The sequence below is a fragment of the Saccopteryx bilineata genome, chromosome 1 (assembly GCF_036850765.1).
Source record: "Saccopteryx bilineata isolate mSacBil1 chromosome 1, mSacBil1_pri_phased_curated, whole genome shotgun sequence".
Classification (NCBI taxonomy): Eukaryota; Metazoa; Chordata; class Mammalia; order Chiroptera; family Emballonuridae; genus Saccopteryx; species Saccopteryx bilineata.
In genome coordinates, this window is record NC_089490.1 from 342,229,107 (window position 1) to 342,250,396 (window position 21,290).

Here is a 21,290-nt window from a genome sequence, read left to right on the forward strand (position 1 = left end):
TAGTTTGAAAACAAGTTTTTGGTGTTATTTCCAGAAAGTCATGCTGCAGATATGCAAGTTCTGTGTGCACGGTGTATGCAAAGTGCACTGGAGCCCAGCAGAGCCAGCTGAGGAAGCAGCTCCTGCTACACTCCACCCAGCGCCCACTGATGTCTCCCTCCCTCTAAACCAGGAAGGCAGCTGGAACTGTAGGTTGTTTCATAGGTTATAACTTCTTTGAAAATACATGAAAAGTTTACTAATAATTACATACTGCTCACAAAAATTAGGGGATATTTCAAAATGAATATGAAGCAATAAAAAAAGATACTTTTTATTTTTTTAATTAAACAAGAATATTAGAAAAGCAAACAACAAGTCAAAGAAAGTTGTTTGATTATGCAAATGAGATGCAAAACTAACTTTTATTTCATTGGTGAAAATGTACTATACAAAAGGCTGAAAGTACTGGAGTATCTGCATGTTCCCTGATCCCCTCATTTTTGTGAGCAGTGTAATAGTAATATAAGGGGAAGCTGAAGTCTCAAAGTCAGGGCCTCCTGAAAGCAAAAGGAAGAAACCAGGAAAAGGATGAGATCCAAGTATGAAGCAAGCAGTGTTTCTCCAACTGAACTCATAAAGCCAGGAATTTGCATTTTAACAAGTTCTGCTGGTGATTCTTATACATACTGAAGGGTTTTTATCTAAAAGAAATGTATGAGGAGGGAGAGAGGGAGGGAGAGAGGGAAAGAGAGAGGGAGGGAGGGAGGGAGAAGGAAGGAAGGAAGGAAGGAAGGAAGGAAGGAAGGAAGGAAGGAAGGAAGGAAGAAAGGAAGGAAGGAAGGAAGGAAGGAAGGAAGAAGGAAGAGAAGGAAAAGGGAAGGGAAGGGAAAGGAAGGGAAGGGAAGGAAAGGAAAGGAAAGGAAAGGAAAGGAAAGGAAAGGAAAGGAAAGGAAAGGAAAGGAAAGGAAAGGAAAGGAAAGGAAAGGGAGGAAAGTACACAAAATAGATGGACTTAATCTTGAGTTTTCTACTGTGGGATTTCAAAAGAGTTGACTGATAAAATTTAGGGGACACCCTAACTTTAAAACAAAACTTATAAATGATGGGGAATATTCATTTGGGTATATCATGCATTTCTCTATCATAAAAATCACGGAACTTCTTGTTAATACTGTCAACAGCCCTGTGATGGGAGTCTAGAGTGTGTGTTATTTCCTGAAGATTCCACAGTCAGTAAATCATACGGATGAGATTTGAACAGCAATTGCCAGACCAGCATTGCTTTACACTGCTGTTGAAAATGGTGGGGATTGTGGATGAAATGGAATTCTGAAGAAAAAAAAAGAATCAAAACCATAAAATCTCTAAAAAACACTGAGATACTCTTTCTTATCCAACATTGATAAAAATTAGAAAGTCTGACTCTATCAGTTGTCACTAAAGGTATGGAGCTCTGAGAACGCTTATAAGCCTGCTGGAGGAGGTACACTTTGGAGCCATCACTTTGGAGAGAAATCTGGCAGTACCTAGTAGAGCTAAAGATGCATATACGCTCACTTTATGATCCAGACACACTCTTGTATATTTATTGCAGCATTCTTGTAATAAAAGGCAGATCCAATTTTTTGGGTCTTGAAACTTTACATAACTGGGGAGGTTCTCTTTAATGAAAGTGATATAAAATTACAAATATTAAGGTAAATGTTTATTTAGAATGAGGGAAATAGTTACAAGGAACTTCTAGAGCCTCAGAAATCCATGACCCTTTATTCTCAATCCCTTTAGAAATGCTTCCGACATCTTCTCCTCTCACTCTACAACTCCCAGCCCTGTTGGGGACAGGTAGCAAGGGAGGTGAGGGAAGACATACATGCAAATAAGGGGCTCTGAGCTTAACTTTCATTCGCTTCAGTGAAAACAGCCCAAATAACTATCATATTTTAATGGAATGTTAACACATTGTTGAGCAGCAATTTTATGCAGAAGTTATGTCACCGGCTATTTTTTTATAATTGAATATGAAAGTGAAACAATCTAAATAAACTTCAGTATACTTAATTATACATAATGATTTTTTATATTTATTCATTTTCGAGAGGAGAGAGAGAATGAGAGAGAGAGAGAGAGAGAGAGAGAGAGAGAGAGAGGGAGAGAAAGTAGGGAGGAGCAGGAAGCTTCAACTCCCATATGTGCCTTGACCAGGCAAGTGCAGGGTATTGAACTGGCGACCTCAGCATTCCAGGTTGATGCTTTATTCACTGCGCCACCACAGGTCAGGCTATATAATGAATTTAAATGAAACTTTGTACATATCTGCTACATATTATTGATATATTTTATACATACCATATATTTTAATAATATTTTTGGTGTGGAATATTGTATAGCAATCACTTATGTGTAATGGTATGCAACATACAGTGTGTCCGTAAAGTCATGGTGCACTTTTGACCGGTCACAGGAAAGCAACAAAAGATGATAGAAATGTGAAATCTGCACCAAATAAAAGGAAAACCCTCCTAGTTTCTGTAGGATGATGTGGCAGCATGTGCGCATGCGCAGATGATGATGTAACACTGTGCATACAGCAGAGCAGCCCACGGCCATGCCAGTTGAGATGTGGATGGTACAGAGGAAAGTTCAGTGTGTTCTGTGGCTTGCTAAATTTGAATCCGTGACCAAAGTGCAACGTGAATATCAGCGCGTTTATAACGAAGCGCCACCACATAGGAATAACATTACTCGGTGGGATAAGCAGTTGAAGGAAACCAGCAGTTTGGTGGAGAATCCCCGTTCTGGTAGGCCATCAGTCAGTGATGAGTCTGTAGAGGCTATACAGGATAGCTACCTAAGGAGCCCTAAAATATCTGTGCATGAGCCCACATCGAACTGCACTGAATAGGTATGAAACTGAGAGAGTTTTCCTTTTATTTGGTGCAGATTTCACATTTCTATCGTCTTTTGTTGCTTTCCTGTGACCGGTCAAAAGTGCACCATGACTTTAAGGACACACTGTATTTTGCAAATATATCTGGTTTCACTGCACTTTCCTTTTGAAACATAACATACACTTTACATGTTCTAGTTGGATTTCTTTTTATACCAGTGACTATTTTTTCTAAAACATGGTCTTTTAGTTGCCCTGAAAGCCTAAAAAGTGAATCAATGTAAGGAGCTCTCTTCAAAGTAGAAGTGTTAGGTTCTGAGCTGCACTCATTTGAACCAGCAGATATCCATTCCCTAGCTACTTCAAATAGAAATTTTTTGTATCTTATTTTATTTTATCTATTATAATTACAGTAAACTTTGAATGCATTGAATAAAGTGCAATTGATCAGAAAGAATGCTACTTTTTTAGACCACTTTATACTTTTTCAAAAGATACTGCTGTTCGCTAAATATTGGTCTGCTCGATGGACTCCTTTCATGTATTTGTTGTAGTCTAATATGCACGCAGGTTTAACTATATCTTCTGTAGAATCCCTTTTTTGCTTTCCAGTTGTTTTCATAGAGGCAGCGTGGATATTTGATATCCTATTCACTAGTCTTTTATCTTTCCATGATATAAGGGCAATGGGTCCTTTCTGTAAAAATGTCATTTCCCCTCTCTGAAGATTCTCTGACTTTTCTTTTAGTACTTTTGGCAAGCCATGGTTTTCTCTTAAGGTACCACAAATTAACGTTTTATTTTCTAATAATATTTCAGCTGTAGAAACGCTGTTGTAGTAATTATCTTGGTATACATGATGCCAAGAATCAAGATATGGCTCTAAGGCAGATACTATAGTTTCTTGCAGCCTTTTACCTTCACCTAAATAAACCTTGAAGTTGCAAATGTATTTACTCTCGCTTTCACAAAGCATTCTCACTAAAATCCCTTATTTTATTACTAGAAAGCCCGGTGGTCATACGAAATGACTGCTGTTCTAGATATTATAAATTATAATTAAAATGATTTGTGCAAAGGTGTCTGCTAATTCAAACTGAATTACCCAGGGCAGGCGGCGAGGACGCCCCTTTGCTTACTGCCCCATGGGGTTTCCCCCTTCTACTTGCTTAATTGCTTAAAGTAGAGTGCAATGAAGGAAACCACTGGCGGTACATTTCTTAAGAGCCAACGCTAGCTCAATAAATAAAGGTGATTTAAATAATAAAATGTTAATTCAGGGGAGATGATGTCAGAGTAATGGCGGAGTAGGAAGCGATACCGATAAATCTCCCCCAAAACTCAACAAGATCTTCAACCAGAAACAGAAAAACCTATACTTGGAGCCTCCAGATGCTTCACAATACACCCGAAGGTATGGTCGAGTGAAAAATTGGCTAAATATATAACCAAATCCTGAAGGAAATAGGGAGTAAGAAATGCTCCGCCTTCCTCACTAACCTAAACAGGGCGGCTTTCTCTGGTAACTATGAATATAGAAACTGAGGCGGGCAAAGGGGGTGAATACATCCAGGCCGCGCACAAAAGGCCGAACCAGGCTGTGGCACGGAGGTCCTAGCGGAGGAAAAACTGTTCCTGTGGCAAGCCGGGCAATACAAGCTAACACTCGCGCCAAACCCAAACAAAGAAAGACAAGCGGGGCAGCCATTTTACCTGTTCTCCTGGTTGGTGCGCAGTTAGTGGGCGAGAGATCTCTTCCTAAGCCCCAGAAGTGGGTGTCCGTGTTGCCCCACAGACAGGCAGGGTCAGAGGCCTTTCTGTGGGCCGAAAGCAGAATCTCTGGGCAGCCCCAGTGCCCTGGGAAAGCCGCACACGGGAGGGAGCGAGAACTAATTCCAACGGTGGAGATTTTCCGTGCTGGTGAGGGTTTCACTCAGGGAAACACGGCCGGCCTCATATCCTGGTGTGCGCGCGCAGATAGGTAGTGAGTGATTCCTCCGAGTGCCTCGGCAGGGCGCGCCCGTGTTATCGCACAGAGGGGCAGAGTCAGGGGCCTTTGTGTGGGCAAAAGCGGAATCTCGGGCCGCCCCAGCGCCTTGCAAAAGCCGCGCACGGGGACGGAGCGAGAGCGAATTCCAGCGCTGCAAATTTCCATGCGGTTGGGGGTTTCACTCAGAGCGTGAGACTGCTGGCCGGATATCCTGGTCTGCGCGCGCAGATAGTGAATGAGAGTTTCCTCCAAGCACCCCGGAAGTGGGTGCCCGCCTGTGTTACCGGACAGAGTGGCAGAGCCAGAGGTCTTTGAGTGGGCGGAAACCCCGCCTGATTATGCTAGCAGCTCTGACTGACTGAGCCTTACCCAGAGCCCTGTGCTGAGTGGAAATAGAGTGGGGAGTTTCCAGCTCTTTGAACCTCTTACTATCCAGGCAGAGGCAGCAACAACCCCATAGCTGGATTATCAGGCTACTAATTGAGGAAGGAAAGACTAGGAGAAAGGCTCCAGGAACACGGACTCTCTCACTGTCGGAGCCTATGAAAGCTAATGAGCCTTGACTCCCAACGAGACTAAAGCACAATACATGACATTGCCATAGAGACTTATCAACTGCAAACCTCTACCTGAGCGTGCCAAAGGGGCAGAACCTGGGGTACAGAGTCACCGACCAGGAAGAGGGAGAGAAAAGAAAAAACAAGAAGATAACCTCTCAAAATCAAGAATAATCTGCAGACTTTATAACCTATCCCATTTTATTATATTTGTTCGTTTGTTTCTCTTATCTTCATTCTTGATACTTTTTTTCCTCCTCCAATTTGGCCGATTAACTCTCTGCCGGTCTTACTCTCTCCTCTCCTTGAACTACACTACCCATAAGTGTTACATCTCCCATTATCTTTTTTCTCCTCTTCCTTTCTCTCTATGAGGGTTGCACTCCAAAACCCTTAACTCTCTCTCTCTCCTTTCTTTTTTCTTCTTTTACTGGTTCCCTCTTTTTTCTCTCTCTCTCTCTTTCTTTTCTCCCTCTATATTAGTTTCTTCCTTTCTCCTTTACATCTCCTCTCATTCAAACCTCAATAACAAACAAATTATCTTATCTGGGACTCAAACTTATGTTTGTGGCATTTTGGGGGGTTTTTACTTCACCTTTTTAACTCACTAGCAGTGCTCCCATCCCTGGCTCTCCATTTTATCTAGTTCTTGTTCCACTAAATACAATAGTATTTTTTTAATTTGTCCCCCCAATTTTCTGTTCTCTTATTCCTCTCATCATAACTCTTAGACAACACCAACACCTAAAAGCAAATCATTTTATTCTTGACCCAAATTTTTTCCTTATTTGCTTTTTGTGGGTCCATACCGCCCCCCCCTTTTTTTTTTTTTCCTTTTTTTTTTCTTTTTTTTTTTTTTTTTTTGCCCCTTTATTACTTTTCCCCAATTCAGGACCTCCATCACAGGCATTGTTTGTTATAATTCACAGTTCACCACAAGATTTTCTCAAGAAAAAGGGGAGAGGAGAGGAAAAAAGGAGGGGGGAATAATTTCCTTTTTTTAAAAATTATTATTTTATTTTTCTTTATTTCATTATTAATTTTTTTAAAAAAAAAACAACTCTTTTTGATTTTTTATTTTTTTTAACTTTTTATTCTTTATTAAATCTCATTAATACTATCAACAAAACCACCCTCAGATGCCATTAAGGAAGAGAAAATCGAATATCATGGATACAAAAGAAAGAGAGCACAGCTAGATGAGGAAAAATCTATGGAGAAAAAATTTAATATATTGGAAACCTTGGAGCTAAATGACAGAGAATTCAAGATAGAAATCCTAAAAATACTCCGAGATATACAAGAAAACACAGAAAGGCAATTTAGGGAGCTCAGAAAACAACTCAATGAACACAAAGAATATATGTCCAAAGAAATTGAAACTATAAAAACAAATCAAACAGAGATGAAAAACTCAATTCACGAGCTGAAAAACGAAGTAACAAGCTTAGCTAATAGAACAGGTCAGATAGAAGAGAGGATTAATGAAATAGAAGACAAGCAACTTGAGGCACAACAGAGAGAAGAAGAAAGAGACTCAAAAATTAAAAAAAATGAGATAGCCCTACAAGAATTATCTGACTCCATCAAAAAGAATAACATAACAATAATAGGTATATCAGAGGGAGAAGAGAGAGAAAATGGAATGGAGAACATACTCAAACAAATAATAGATGAGAACTTCCCAAGCCTGTGGAAAGAACTAAAGCCTCAAATTCAAGAAGCAAACAGAACACCGAGTTTTCTTAACCCCAACAAACCTACTCCAAGGCATATCATAATGAAATTGACACAAACCAACAGCAAAGAAAAAATTCTCAAGGCAGCCAGGGAAAAGAAGAATACAACATATAAAGGAAGGCCCATTAGATTATCATCAGATTTCTCAGCAGAAACTCTACAAGCTAGAAGAGAGTGGACCCCAATATTTAAAGTCCTGAAAGAGAGAAACTTTCAGCCACGAATACTATACCCATCAAAGCTATCCTTCAAATATGAAGGAGAAATAAAAACATTCACAGATACAGAAAAGATGAGGGAATTTATCATCAGAAAACCCCCACTCCAGGAATTACTAAAGGGGGTTCTCCAATCAGATACAAAGAACAAAAAAAAAAACAGAGCCACAAGTAAAAGCTCCAAGAAGGACACAATAAAACCAAATTTAAACTGTGACAACAACAAAAAGAAAGAGGGGGAGAAGATGGAGATTAACAGTAGCAAAGGACGATGGAGTGCAAAAGTACTCACAAAATAGTTTGCTACAATGAACAGGGTAGGGACCCTTTTCATTACTCAAAGGTAACCACCATTGAAAAAACCACCACAGAAGCACATGAGATAAAAAAGATAGCAACAGAGGAAAGATGTATGGAATACAACCAAATAAAAACAAAAGATAGAAAAACGAAAGAGAAGGATCAAACAAGACACAAAACTAACAGAAAGCAAGATATAAAATGGCAATAGGGAACTCACAAGTATCAATAATTACACTAAATGTAAACGGATTAAACTCACCAATAAAAAGGCACAGAGTAGCAGAATGGATTAAAAAAGAAAATCCAACTATATGCTGCCTACAGGAAACTCATCTAAGTAACAAGGATAAAAACAAATTCAAAGTGAAAGGCTGGAAAACAATACTCCAAGAAAATAACATCCAAAAAAAAGCAGGAGTAGCAATACTCATATCGGATAATGCTGACTACAAGACAGCAAAAGTACTCAGAGATAAAAATGGCCATTTCATAATGGCTAAGGGGACACTGAATCAAGAAGACATAACAATTCTTAATATATATGCACCAAACCAAGGAGCACCAAAATATATAAGACAGCTACTTATTGACCTTAAAACAAAAACTGACAAAAATACAATCATACTTGGAGACCTCAATACACCGCTGACGGCTCTAGATCGGTCATCCAAATAGAGAATCAACAAAGACATAGTGGCCTTAAACAAAACACTAGAGCACCTGGATATGATAGACATCTACAGGACATTTCATCCCAAAGTGACTGAGTATACATTTTTCTCCAGTGTACATGGATCATTCTCAAGAATTGACCATATGTTGGGCCACAAAAACAACATCAGCAAATTCAGAAAAATTGAAGTTGTACCAAGCATATTTTCTGATCATAAAGCCTTGAAACTAGAATTCAACTGCAAAAAAGAGGAAAAAAATCCCACAAAAATGTGGAAACTAAACAACATACTTTTAAAAAATGAATGGGTCAAAGAAGAAATAAGTGCAGAGATCAAAAGATTTATACAGACTAATGAAAATGACAATACAACATATCAGAATCTATGGGATGCAGCAAAAGCAGTGATAAGAGGGAAGTTCATATCACTTCAGGCATATATGAACAAACAAGAGAGAGCCCAAGTGAACCACTTAACTTCCCACCTTAAGGAACTAGAAAAAGAAGAACAAAGACAACCCAAAAGCAGCCGAAGAAAGGAGATAATAAAAATCAGAGCAGAAATAAATGAATTAGAGAACAGAAAAACTATAGAAAAAATTAATAGAACAAGGAGCTGGTTCTTTGAAAAGATCAATAAAATTGACAAACCCTTGGCAAGACTTACCAAGGAAAAAAGAGAAAGAACTCATATAAACAAAATCCAAAATGAAAGAGGAGAAATCACCACGGACACCGTAGAATTATTGTAGAATACTATGAAAAACTTTATGCCACTAAATTCAACAACCTAGAAGAAATGGATAAATTTCTAGAACAATACAACCTTCCTAGACTGAGTCAAGAAGAAGCAGAAAGCCTAAACAGACCTATCAGTAGAGAAGAAATAGAAAAAACCATTAAAAACCTCCCCAAAAATAAAAGTCCAGGCCCTGACGGCTATACCAGCGAATTTTATCAAACATTCAAAGAAGACTTGGTTCCTATTCTACTCAAAGTCTTCCAAAAAATTGAAGAAGAAGCAATACTTCCAAACACATTTTATGAGGCCAACATAACCCTCATACCAAAACCAGGCAAGGATGGCACAAAAAAAGAAAACTACAGACCAATATCTCTAATGAATACAGATGCTAAAATATTAAACAAAATAGCAAATCGAATACAACAACATATTAAAAAAATAATACATCTTGATCAAGTGGGATTCATCCCAGAATCTCAAGGATGGTTCAACATACGTAAAACGGTTAATGTAATACACCATATCAACAAAACAAAGAACAAAAACCACATGATCTTATCAATAGATGCAGAAAAGGCTTTCGATAAAATACAACACAATTTTATGTTTAAGACTCTCAACAAAATGGGTATAGAAGGAAAATATCTCAACATGATAAAGGCCATATATGATAAACCATCAGCTAACATCATATTAAATGGCACTAAACTGAAGGCTTTCCCCCTTAAATCAGGAACAAGACAGGGTTGTCCTCTCTCTCCACTCTTATTTAATGTGGTACTAGAGGTTCTCGCCACAGCAATCAGACAAGACAAAGAAATAAAAGGCATCCATATCGGAAAAGAAGAAGTAAAGGTATCACTTTTTGCAGATGATATGATCCTATACATCGAAAACCCCAAAGAATCCACAAAAAGACTACTAGAAACAATAAGCCAATACAGTAAGGTCGCAGGATACAAAATTAACATTCAGAAGTCAATAGCCTTTCTATATGCCAACAATGAAACAACTGAGAACGAATTCAAAAGAATAATCCCCTTCACGATTGCAACAAAAAAAATAAAATACTTAGGAATAAACATAACAAAGAATGTAAAGGACTTATATAATGAAAACTATAAACCATTGTTAAGGGAAATCGAAAAAGATATAATGAGATGGAAGAATATACCTTGTTCTTGGCTAGGAAGAATAAATATAATCAAGATGGCTATATTACCCAAAGCAATATACAAATTCAATGCAATTCCCATCAAACTTCCAATGACGTTTTTTAAAGAAATAGAGCAAAAAATCATCAGATTTATATGGAACTATAAAAAACCCTGAATAGCCAAAGCAATCCTAAAGAAAAAGAATGAAGCTGGGGGCATTACAATACCTGACTTCAAACTCTATCATAGGGCCACGACAATCAAAACAGCATGGTATTGGCAGAAAAATAGACACTCAGACCAATGGAACAGAATAGAAAGTCCAGAAATAAAACCACATATATATAGTCAAATAATTTTTGATAAAGGGGCCAACAACACACAATGGAGAAAAGAAAGCCTCTTCAATAAATGGTGCTGGGAAAACTGGAAAGCCACATATAAAGAATGAAACTGGACTACAGTTTGTCCCCCTGTACTAAAATTAACTCAAAATGGATCAAAGATCTAAACATAAGACCTGAAACAATTAAGTACATAGAAGAAGACATAGGTACTCAACTCATGGACCTGGGTTATAAAGAGCATTTTATGAATTTGACTCCAATGGCAAGAGAAGTGAAGCAAAAAATTAATGAATGGGACTACATCAGACTAAGAAGTTTTTGCTCAGCAAGAGAAACTGATAACAAAATAAACAGAAAGCCAACTAAATGGGAAATGATATTTTCAAACAACAGCTCAGATAAGGGCCTAATATCCAAAATATACAAAGAACTCATAAAACTCAACAACAAACAAACAATCCAATAAAAAAATGGGAAGAGGACATGAACAGACACTTCTCCCAGGAAGAAATACAAATGGCCAACAGATATATGAAAAGATGCTCATCTTCTTTAGCTATTAGAGAAATGCAAATCAAAACAGCAATGAGATACCACCTCACACCTGTTCGATTAGCTATTATTAGCAAGACAGGTAATAGCAAATGTTGGAGAGGCTGTGGAGAAAAAGGAACCCTCATCCACTGTTGGTGGGAATGTAAAGTAGTACAACCATTATGGAAGAAAGTATGGTGGTTCCTCAAAAAACTGAAAATAGAACTACCTTATGACCCAGCAATCCCTCTACTGGGTATATACCCCCAAAACTCAGAAACATTGATACGTAAAAACACATGCAGCCCCATGTTTATTGCAGCATTGTTCACAGTGGCCAGGACATGGAAACAACCAAAAAGCCCGTCAATAGATGACTGGATAAAGAAGATGTGGCACATATACACTATGGAATACTACTCAGCCATAAGAAATGATGACATCGGAACATTTACAGCAAAATGGTGGGATCTAGATAACATGATACGAAGCGAAATAAGTAAATCAGAAAAAACCAGGAACTGCATTATTCCATACGTAGGTGGGACATAAAAGTGAAACTAAGAGACATTGATAAGAGTGTGGTGGTTACAGGGGGGAGGGGGGAATGGGAGAGGGAAAGGGGGAGGGGGAGGGGCACAAAGAAAACAAGATAGAAGGTGACAGAGGACAATCTGACTTTGGGTGACGGGTATGCATCATAATTGAATGACAAGATACCCTGGTCTTGTTATCTTTGAATATATGTATCCTGATTTATTGATGTCACCCCATAAAAAAATAAAATTATTTAATAAAAAATAAAATAAAAAAATAAAATAAAATAGAAAAAAATAAGTTAATTCACATGTCAAAGATCTCTTTGTACACAACATTTCTTGTGTAGATCTTTCCATCATTGTTAAGCTCGCCTTGCAGAGGACTATCAATTATTTTTAATTTTACGTCCGTTCTTTCACAAACTCTTGAACAGGCAACATAAAGTTGACCGTGTCCAAATGCAGGCTCAGGTAAAAAAATGCCAACACGCTTAAGCGTTTGGCCCTGAGACTTATTGATGATTATAGCAAAGGCAAGTTTTACAGGAAATTGTCTACGTCTCAATTGAAACGGCAACCCTGTTTGAGATGGAGCCAAATCAATTCTTGGAATGACATGTATTTCACCTTTAGAGGAGACAGTCAAAAACTTAGCTATTATGACATTATTTTTCAATTGGAGAACCTCTAGTCTTGTACCATTGCAGAGACCCCTTCTGGTGTTAAGATTTCTTAACAGCATAATAATTGCTCCCATCTTTAACCTCAATTTGTGAGGTGGCATGCCAGAAGGTGGGACTATTTGAATGCCGTGGCAACTTCACCCCATTGGCTAGTACAGTTACACAAGCAACCAATAAGCTATCGGCGACAAACAGGCACTTAAGCCGCATATAATAAAGATTTTTGCCAGGTTATATGTTCTGAAGCTGATACGTCCCTATAAGGTATCATTGCTTCATCTAGGGATAACTCCTGCTTAGGTACATACAAAGACTGAAATTATGGAAGAAATTAATCCAAAAGAGGCCTAATTTTATACAGTCTGTCTTCATTAGATGTATTTTGTGAATTACCACTAAGATGGAAAAATGTAAGAATCTGCTCGAACCTCATTCTGCTCATAGTTTTAGGAAATATTGGAGCTTCAACCAAAGGGTCCGTTGACCAGTAATCCCTCTAATGTGATTTTTTTCGTTTGTCCCATCAATATCAACAAACCAAGAAACTTCTTTAAATTGGTATTGGTAACATTTGTCCATGGTACAGTTTTAGTAGCTTTTTCGTAAAATTATTCCATTTGGTGGTGGTGTAAATTGGTTTGAGAAACAACTAAATCAAAAAAATCGTCACTAAAAAGTAATTTCGTCATTTCCCTGATGCTCCCTGGATCACTAAGGTCAGCGGTTACACCTGAAATATTTGAATAATCCTCCAAAGTTGGTATAATATCATTTTTAATCCACTCTTCTTCAAAATCACTCTATCAGATCTTATTACAGTTATTTTTTGTTATTTTGGTGGTCTAATATCCGACTCATTGCTGTCTTCTGATAAACTATCAATTTCTACATCACTACAATATATTTCAAAAGCACTCGGACAATCAGATATAGTGTCTGCATATAATTCATTGAAAAGTTCTTCACCTTCACGATCCATCATAGTTGTAACTTTTGTAATATTATAATTGCAATAAAAACCTAAATATCAAGAAAAGTCACTTTTTTAATATAATAAACTGAACACAATTTAACACGACAAAGAAAGATTTTACAATATCCATGATATGTATGTTCAAACTATAAGCGGTTAGAAGATAGTCCAAGTTTAGACGGCTAAACACTGTGATTGTTTTTGTTTACTATACCTTCAATTTTGCGGTCTCACATGAAAACACGAGTTAACTCATGACTGGTCAACAGTGAGTTAAAAGGAATAAACTAGAGCTACATGGATAGATCTCAAAAAATAAGTTGGAGTTGTAAAACAATATATAGTAATATATCATTTATATAAAATTTAAAATATGTAAAACAATACAAGAGATTGTTTATAGATATGTATTATTTATACATGTATGTACATCTATGTATATGTATTGATATGTTCATATGTGTAGAATTACAATATGGAAGAAAATTATAAACTCTGAGTTATAGACAGTGGTTACCTCTATCCAGGAAGGAGAAAAATGCAAAGGGGTACAAGAGAGATTCATTTTATCTGGATTTTATTTTTATTTGAAATAAAAGAGGAAGATCTGAAGGAGATGTAACAAAATATTAAGATTTGATTTGACAAACCTAGGTAGTAGCTACCAAGTTTTAGTGCATAATGCTCTAAACTCTTCTATAGGCAGGAAATAGTCCATAGGTGTTACAAAGAAAGAGCGTCATTTGTACTAACGAGGCAAAGAGGATGTTTTATTGTTGCAAAAGACCTGATTCCTCTATTTTCAACATTTAATTTCTATTTTTATTGAGGTATATGTAAGTAAAATGCACAGCTTAAGAAATGTTTAGATATGTGATCTAGGTAACCCCACCCAGTTCACGATATAGAATGCTTGCAACTCTCTTTACCACACACAGTTCCCATTTTGCAGACTAATACTCATCCTCTGGTCTCAGCTTAAATATCACTTTTTCTGGGAAAACTGCCTTGCTTTCCCCAAACTTGGTTATTACTACTCTGCTTTGCTCCTTCTTTTAACTGACCATTTACTTGTCAGTTTCTCTTTCTAGATTATAAACTACTTTTCTGAAAGATCCAAAACTACAAACGTGACTTTTTACCTGCTGTGAGCACATGCCTTTTCATTTTTTAAGTTAAATTGCATTCACTATTGAATTTCTCCTTCAGAGAAACCCAAGATTCATTCATTTCTACACCTAACGCCACTGTAATTTCTGCATCAAGTGCTATGTTTCTCTAGGCTTGGAGGTCATGATCTTGAAATCAAGTTTTGGGTGTTGACCATTTCATGAGTAAATTCAAGCATAATGAAAACCCTGAACAATGAAAACTCTATGATCACATGGGGCATTCAGAGTAATGCCTGCCTTTTAGAATCCCTGAGCTTGGCAAGTTAAGCTGAAACCTGTCATGCCAAACCTGATTAAAACCTTCCCCAAAGCTGACAAGTTATGCAGAGTATTCATTCCATAGACATGCAGTATCAAAAGGTAACAATAAGGACATTTCACTTCTGTACCACACACCACGGACACTTCGGGGAACTTCCTGGATCACAGGGAGCCTGGTAGGTGTGCTAAAGAAGGCAAGCCCTCTTCATGTTGTAGAGAGAGCATCTGAAGGGTTGTTTAATCACTGGAGTAACAAGTGGATAAGAAAATGGACTCTGGTGCCAGACTTCCAGTATAATAATACAAGCTGGAAACTGCTCTGAGTTTGTTTCTCCCTTAGAAACTGGGGATGGTGATGCTAACCTTACTTCAGAGGGCTATTGTGAAGATTAAATTAGTTAATATGTGAAGAATTTTTGACACATAGCAAGCCATCTATAGCACCAGCCCTCATTATTATTGACCGGTAATATATTTCTTTTGGAAAGATCACTCTGGCTATTGTCTGAAAGGTGATGAATATAAAAGGGGAAGTGTCCTGCCAACATTGAAAACAAAAATGATGTGATTTAAATGAAGACATGTGTCCTGGGTAGGAAGTAGCCAACTGGTCACTACTTTTTGGTCCCTTGGACAAGGTAGGCATATTCAAAGAGATTTGAACTGGGAAGCATGACATTGCTGTGTACCCCAGATTGTCTCATTCCTTAGATTTTGTAAACAATACATTGAAGGTATTTTTTTAAAAGCCCATAACCATGTACATAATTCTGAAGGCATTTGGCTGGAAGTTTCCATATTTCTTTTCTCAAGGTTCAAAGAGTGCCCAAGATCTATGGTATTTTCATGGGAAATATTTTCTAGTCTGTCTTGAGAACAATTTTACAGTTCTTCCAAGCTGTTTACCCTCCTGGCAACCTTTCCTACTCACCTTCTAGTATGAAATACTCTTTTTTCCATCCCAAACTGGCTAAATTCTGATTCTCCTCAAAAACTCAGCTTAATTATTTCCTTCTCTAGACTACCTCTCCACCTGTGTCCATTTATGTGTCCTTATTGCTTTATATTGCAATGATCTGTTTTCTTGGCTGTCTCCATCTCTAGACCATGAGCTTCTTTATGGAAGGACCACGATTTTATTTCCCACCTTGATATACTGTATAACATAATAGTTTAGTGCATGAAGCCAGGCTTTGGGGGTTTAAATCTCACAATTACAGGATGTATACCTTTGAGCAAGTTGTTGAACTCTTCTGTGCCTAAGTTCTCTTATCTGTAAAATGGCATAATAATGGCAGCAAAATTGAAGTAACCCTTATTTCTTTTAATTAGAAACCTTTTCATGATTGTCACTGAGTTACAGGGGGAAAAAATATTTTTGGATACATTTTAAAGGTAGCCTAAAAAATAATACCTAAAGGGGTGAATGTTTTCAGGTCAAACAAATGTAATTGTGCTGTAAAAAAGAGACTTGAAGATTCTGGCAGGGAATACCAGACATCCCACTAGTCTGTCTCCACAACATCCTCACACTATGTGCCTTTTCTGAGTCCCACGGCATTCAAGGTCTTCAGTTACACTTACTTGTGGAAGGGCAACCTTCCCAGCTAGGCCTGGCATTCCACGCTCAGGCTCTGCCAGAAAACCAACCCCGCTTTTATGCCACTGTCTGAGGTCCGATACCACACAACTAAGACTAAGTAGGGGTTATGTCCTGTCTACCTCTGTGCTCGGAACTAGGCGCGACTGATATCCTCAGGCTAATTTTCTCAGCAACTAAGCCTCCTTCTGCACGCTTTCCCTCTTCATCAGTCACTCCTTGCCTTTCCATGTTCCTCAGCATCATCTGTAAGATTAGGAATTAAGATTCTCAGACCCCGCTCCACGTGGACCCCGCATTCCATTTACCGGTAAATCCCTACGACCTAATGCCTTAGATCGGCCCCGCCTTTGCTGCTGGTCCCGCCCCCTTCTCCGCCCCGCCTCTTTAAACTGAAGTCACGAGTACGCATGCTCTCTTAGCCTCCTCGCAGCGGGATGACGTTAGCGTTGGCGTGGTGACGTCAGTGGCGGCCGCTTGCCTTCTGGCTGGGGCGGGAGGAGGGGTGTAGGTTTAGAAGAACCTCGCGGAACTGTGGGGCTCGGGCTCGTATGCGGGACGTGATTTTCTTTCGGCTTAGGCCGCTGAATGTGTTGTCGCCGTCCCTCCCCCGCGGGGAGAGGGAAACAGTAGAGGCTCTTTGGGGACAACTGGAACCCTAAAAGGGAAGGGAGCAAACGGGGTCATCGAAGTACTTAACGGCAGGGCTGCGGCACGGTATTGGGGAGCGGCAGAGAGGGGAAGGTCTCCGTAGGCAGGGTCCGAGCCCGCTAGGATCAGGGCTGGTGCGGAGGGACGGCCTGCGGCCCCCGCGATGTTTGGGGCCCGGTGCCTGCTCCGAGCCCTGCGCTCCTGTTCCTCGGCTCCCTGCCCGCGACACAAGCCTTCAGCCAGAGTGAGCGTGCGGGACGCTCTCAGGGCGCAGAACACGAATGGGGAGCGCGTTAAGGTTCAGGTTGGTGTCTGGGAAGGGGATGGTTTTTTTCCCTTTTTAGTGACTTACATGCACATTCACTTGTACAGTCGGGTCAGAACGACTGTCAGGGACAAGTTAGAAAACGTAGGCATACGTGTGCGGTCACACTTTTCTTTCATTGGCTACCCTTTTCGCAAAACTTGCGATGCCTGTAAAGCGCTGGAACTTGGCTTTCACTGTACCAGGGCTTTACCTGTAAACTTGTTAACCATACAGCGAAATGAACGAAGGAACCTCTTAAGCCCTTTAGTCCTTATAAGGAATATCCACAGTTAAATGCTAGTCGTCTTGAGCCAGCTCCAGAGCAGAAAACGCCTTACCTATCTTTGTGTTCACACATGGTTGACCGTAAATATTTGTTCAACTAAACTATGCCTCTCATTCGACGTGTAGGCACCTCAGGGTCTAAAATGAAGCTTTGCATGTAACATGTTTAATCAATTAGCCAAAAGAGTGAAATGTAGCACCTTGAGAGCTCTGGAATCAAGCTGCCTAGGCTTAAATCTAGTAATTACGGCATGTCACTTAATGTGTCCTAACTCTCAGTTTCCTCTTATAAAAATGAAGGGTAATAATAGTTCTTTACTTGAAGAGTAAATGAGCTAATAGGTATAAGACATAGAGCAGTGGTCCAAAGTCAATAAATATTAGCTATTATCTCTCTTGCTAATAATGTTTGCAGCAGCTCCACATAGATTTCATCTTAAAGGAGCAGGCCAAGCAAGATTGCTTAAACACACTGACACAATTATTTTTGTTGTCCTTACGTATCCTTGCTTGTTAGCAATATGACTGAGCTACCAGTGGTGGGATTCAAATAATTTTACAACTGGTTCTTTGCCCTCATGACCGTTTTAAGTATAAAAAAAGATATACTGAAATGTAGTTTATTATTTCATGCTTTTAATACTTAAATAACAATAAGAGGTACACAAAACTAGATTATTTATGAGTTTTAAAATATTAATGAAAAATATTAAATAATACCTGACAAAAACAGTAAAACTGTTATTTTAGATATTTCCAGTGATGGCTTGTCACCCCCTCGTTTGGCGCTTTTTCTCTTTCCATTATGTTTGTTTACTGAAGTAACAAATGCAAGGGAATTAAAATGTATTTCATCAAAAGTATAACGAGTTTTATGAAATGAATAAATAAATATTACAAGCATAGTTCCCTCAAATTTTTTTCATCTGTGAATGGAATGAACATTACTGCAGGCGCTTAGAATACACTGTTGCACAGATGAATGTTAACAAAGAGTAAGGAATGTAAATTAGTGATTTCCACATTGGGCAGCTACCCAGGTGCCCACCTTAGAATCCTGATTACAAGTGCCATTTTAACAACCGGTTCACTGAACTCAACCAAAAATTAGGTATTGGTTCTGCCTAACCAGTGCAAACGGGCCTAATCCTACTACTGTACCTATCCCTCTGCATTTCTTTGGGCTTTGTATTCTTTCCATGATTCAAATCAAAATCTATCTTGAATTCACCTACTAATTTGACATACATTAATACCTTTTATGTGCTAGTCTAAAGAGGACCAAAAGATGAACAACCCAGTGCCTAAGCTGTAGGCTTTCACTTCAGTGCTGTGCAGTCTAATAGAGTAGCTACCTAACATTTGTGGCAGTGGGCACTTCAAATGTGTGTAGTCTGAATTGAGAGGTGCTGTAAATAAAACACCAATTTTGAAGGAAAAAAAGGATGCAAACTTTCTGTATTGATTATATGTTGTTAATATTGTGAGTGTAATAAAATATTAAAATTAATTTCACCTGTTTCTTTTTACTTTTAATGTGACCACTAAAAAATATTAAATTATTTATGTGGATCACGTTATATTTTTGTTGGACAGCCGTGGTCTAATGGCTAAACCAACTTATTACAGCAATATGATCAGTATTAGTGGTGTAAAGAAAGAACTTGCTGAAAACAAAGAAGTTTTTAACTGTGTGAGGTCAAGGAAAAGTCCTTGTCAATGGGATATGGTGAGGACAAAAAGGAAGTACGGTCAGTCCAGTCGTCACCACATAACAATGTTTTAGTCAATGGCAGACCATATAAAAGACATGGTCTCCTAAGATTATAATGGAGGTGAAAAATTCTTATCATCCAGTGACATGGTAACCTTGATAACCTAACATAGTGCAGTGCGTTACGTGTCTGTGGTGATGCTGGTGTAAACAAATCTGCATTGCCAGTTGTATACAAGTATAGCATACACAATTACGTACATAATACTTCTAAGGATGGTGTGTTACTGGTTTGTGTATTTACTGTACTATTATCATTTTAGAGTCTTCTCTTTCTACTTACAAAATATTTGCTGTAAATATGTCATGTTACACCTGCAGCAGTCTTGCACATCTTGTGTGTGCTATCTTATTGCATCATTTTCTCTTGTGCTTGTTTTAATATCACGTTGTTTCTTACAAAAGCATGTAGTTGTGTAGTAACTATACCATCTAAATTTGTGTGCACACAAAGTTGCCTGACAACACAGTTCTCAGAATATGTCTGTTATTAAGTAGTGCACGGCTTTATAGTTTTCCTAAAAAGGATTATCTTGCTTTTCCTTGTTATGTTTGATGGTTAATCAAACACCATTAACTGTTTCACAATTGTTCAGTGTCACCTAGAGGAATACTGTCCCTTAACTTCTCTGCTAGTTAAATTTAAGCTAGATAGGATCAGCCAGAGACTTTTTTTTGGTTTTTGTTGTTGTTTTTGTATTTTCCGAAGTTAGAAGCTGGAGGCAGTCAAGACAGACTCCTGCATCCACCCAACCAGGATCCACCCGGCATGCCCACTGGGGGGAGATGCTCGGCCCCTCTGGGGCATTGCTCCATTTCAACTGAAGCCATTGTAGCACCTGAGATGGAGGCCATGGAGCCATCGTCAGCACCCTGGACAACTTTGCTCCAATGGAGCCTTGGCTGCAGGAGGGAAAGAGAGAGACAGAGAAGAAGGAGAGGGGGAAGGGTGGAGAAGCAGATGGGTGCTTCTGTGTGCCCTGACTGGGAATCAAACCCAGGACTTCCACACGCCCAGGCTTTTTTTGTGTGTGTGTATTTTTCAGAGAGACATTCTTAATGTTAATTGGTCTACCTGAAGATAATCTCGTTTGTACTCAAACCTAGCTGTTGTTTAAATTCAGTGTCTTTGAAAGTTTATGTACTACTTAATGTGTTCATAATGAGAAGTTTCTTGAGAACTCTTTATGTGTGGTATTTTGTAAAAAGAAAAAAAAAGACAGACTATAAAGATGTTTCTCATCTATAACTACATAATCTCCTTCTTGGAATTTGATATAAAAGAAGAAAGAACAAAATATATGCCCTGTTATTTGTAACCCAATTAAGGAGCTCAGGGATAGGAGAAAATATGTGAAACAGCTGATAAAGCGGGGTTGGTTATGTGAATTAGGTTCATCAACCTAATGGAATGTCAGGCATCTATTTAGAATGATGAGCTTTAAAACAAAACAAAAGATGGAATGCCATAGCTATATTTCACTGTGATAAAAACCATATACAATTATACAGTATATGCATATAAGTGAACTAAAAGCGATTTATTAAGGCAGAATTATGAAGCCACCCCCCCCATTTTCTTTTCTCTATGTATGTGTAATGAAAATGTAACATCTTTACGTGTTTTAAACTCATATTTAGAAATATTTCTGTTCATTAGGGATGGATTCGTTCAGTCCGATCCCAGAAGGAAGTCTTGTTCCTGCATATAAATGATGGGTCATCTTTGGAAAGCCTTCAAGTCGTAGCAGACTCAAACTTGGACACTAGGTGAATTGAAAAGAAAGAAAAAAATGAATTCTTTTGATAATTTTTTAATCTCTCTTCCTCATTTTCCTAATCCAGTGTTCACATGGCCCCCTGAGTGATCTTTCTAAACAAATCTGCTTTTCATAGCTTTGAGGCTCGGGAT

General features: G+C 38.4%; 1 protein-coding gene across 2 annotated transcripts in view; it reads left to right on the forward strand.

The window, feature by feature from the left end:
- Positions 1-16,829: 16,829 nt before the first annotated feature.
- NARS2 (asparaginyl-tRNA synthetase 2, mitochondrial) overlaps positions 16,830-21,290 on the forward strand; it is a 175,174-nt gene continuing 170,713 nt past the window's right edge. For both annotated transcript variants that reach the window (XM_066249340.1, XM_066249348.1), the window contains exons 1-2: positions 16,830-17,316; positions 21,039-21,148. In XM_066249340.1, the coding sequence (XP_066105437.1) occupies positions 17,176-17,316; positions 21,039-21,148 (251 nt within the window). In that variant the 5' untranslated portion in view covers positions 16,830-17,175. The remainder of the gene's footprint in view (positions 17,317-21,038; positions 21,149-21,290) is intronic.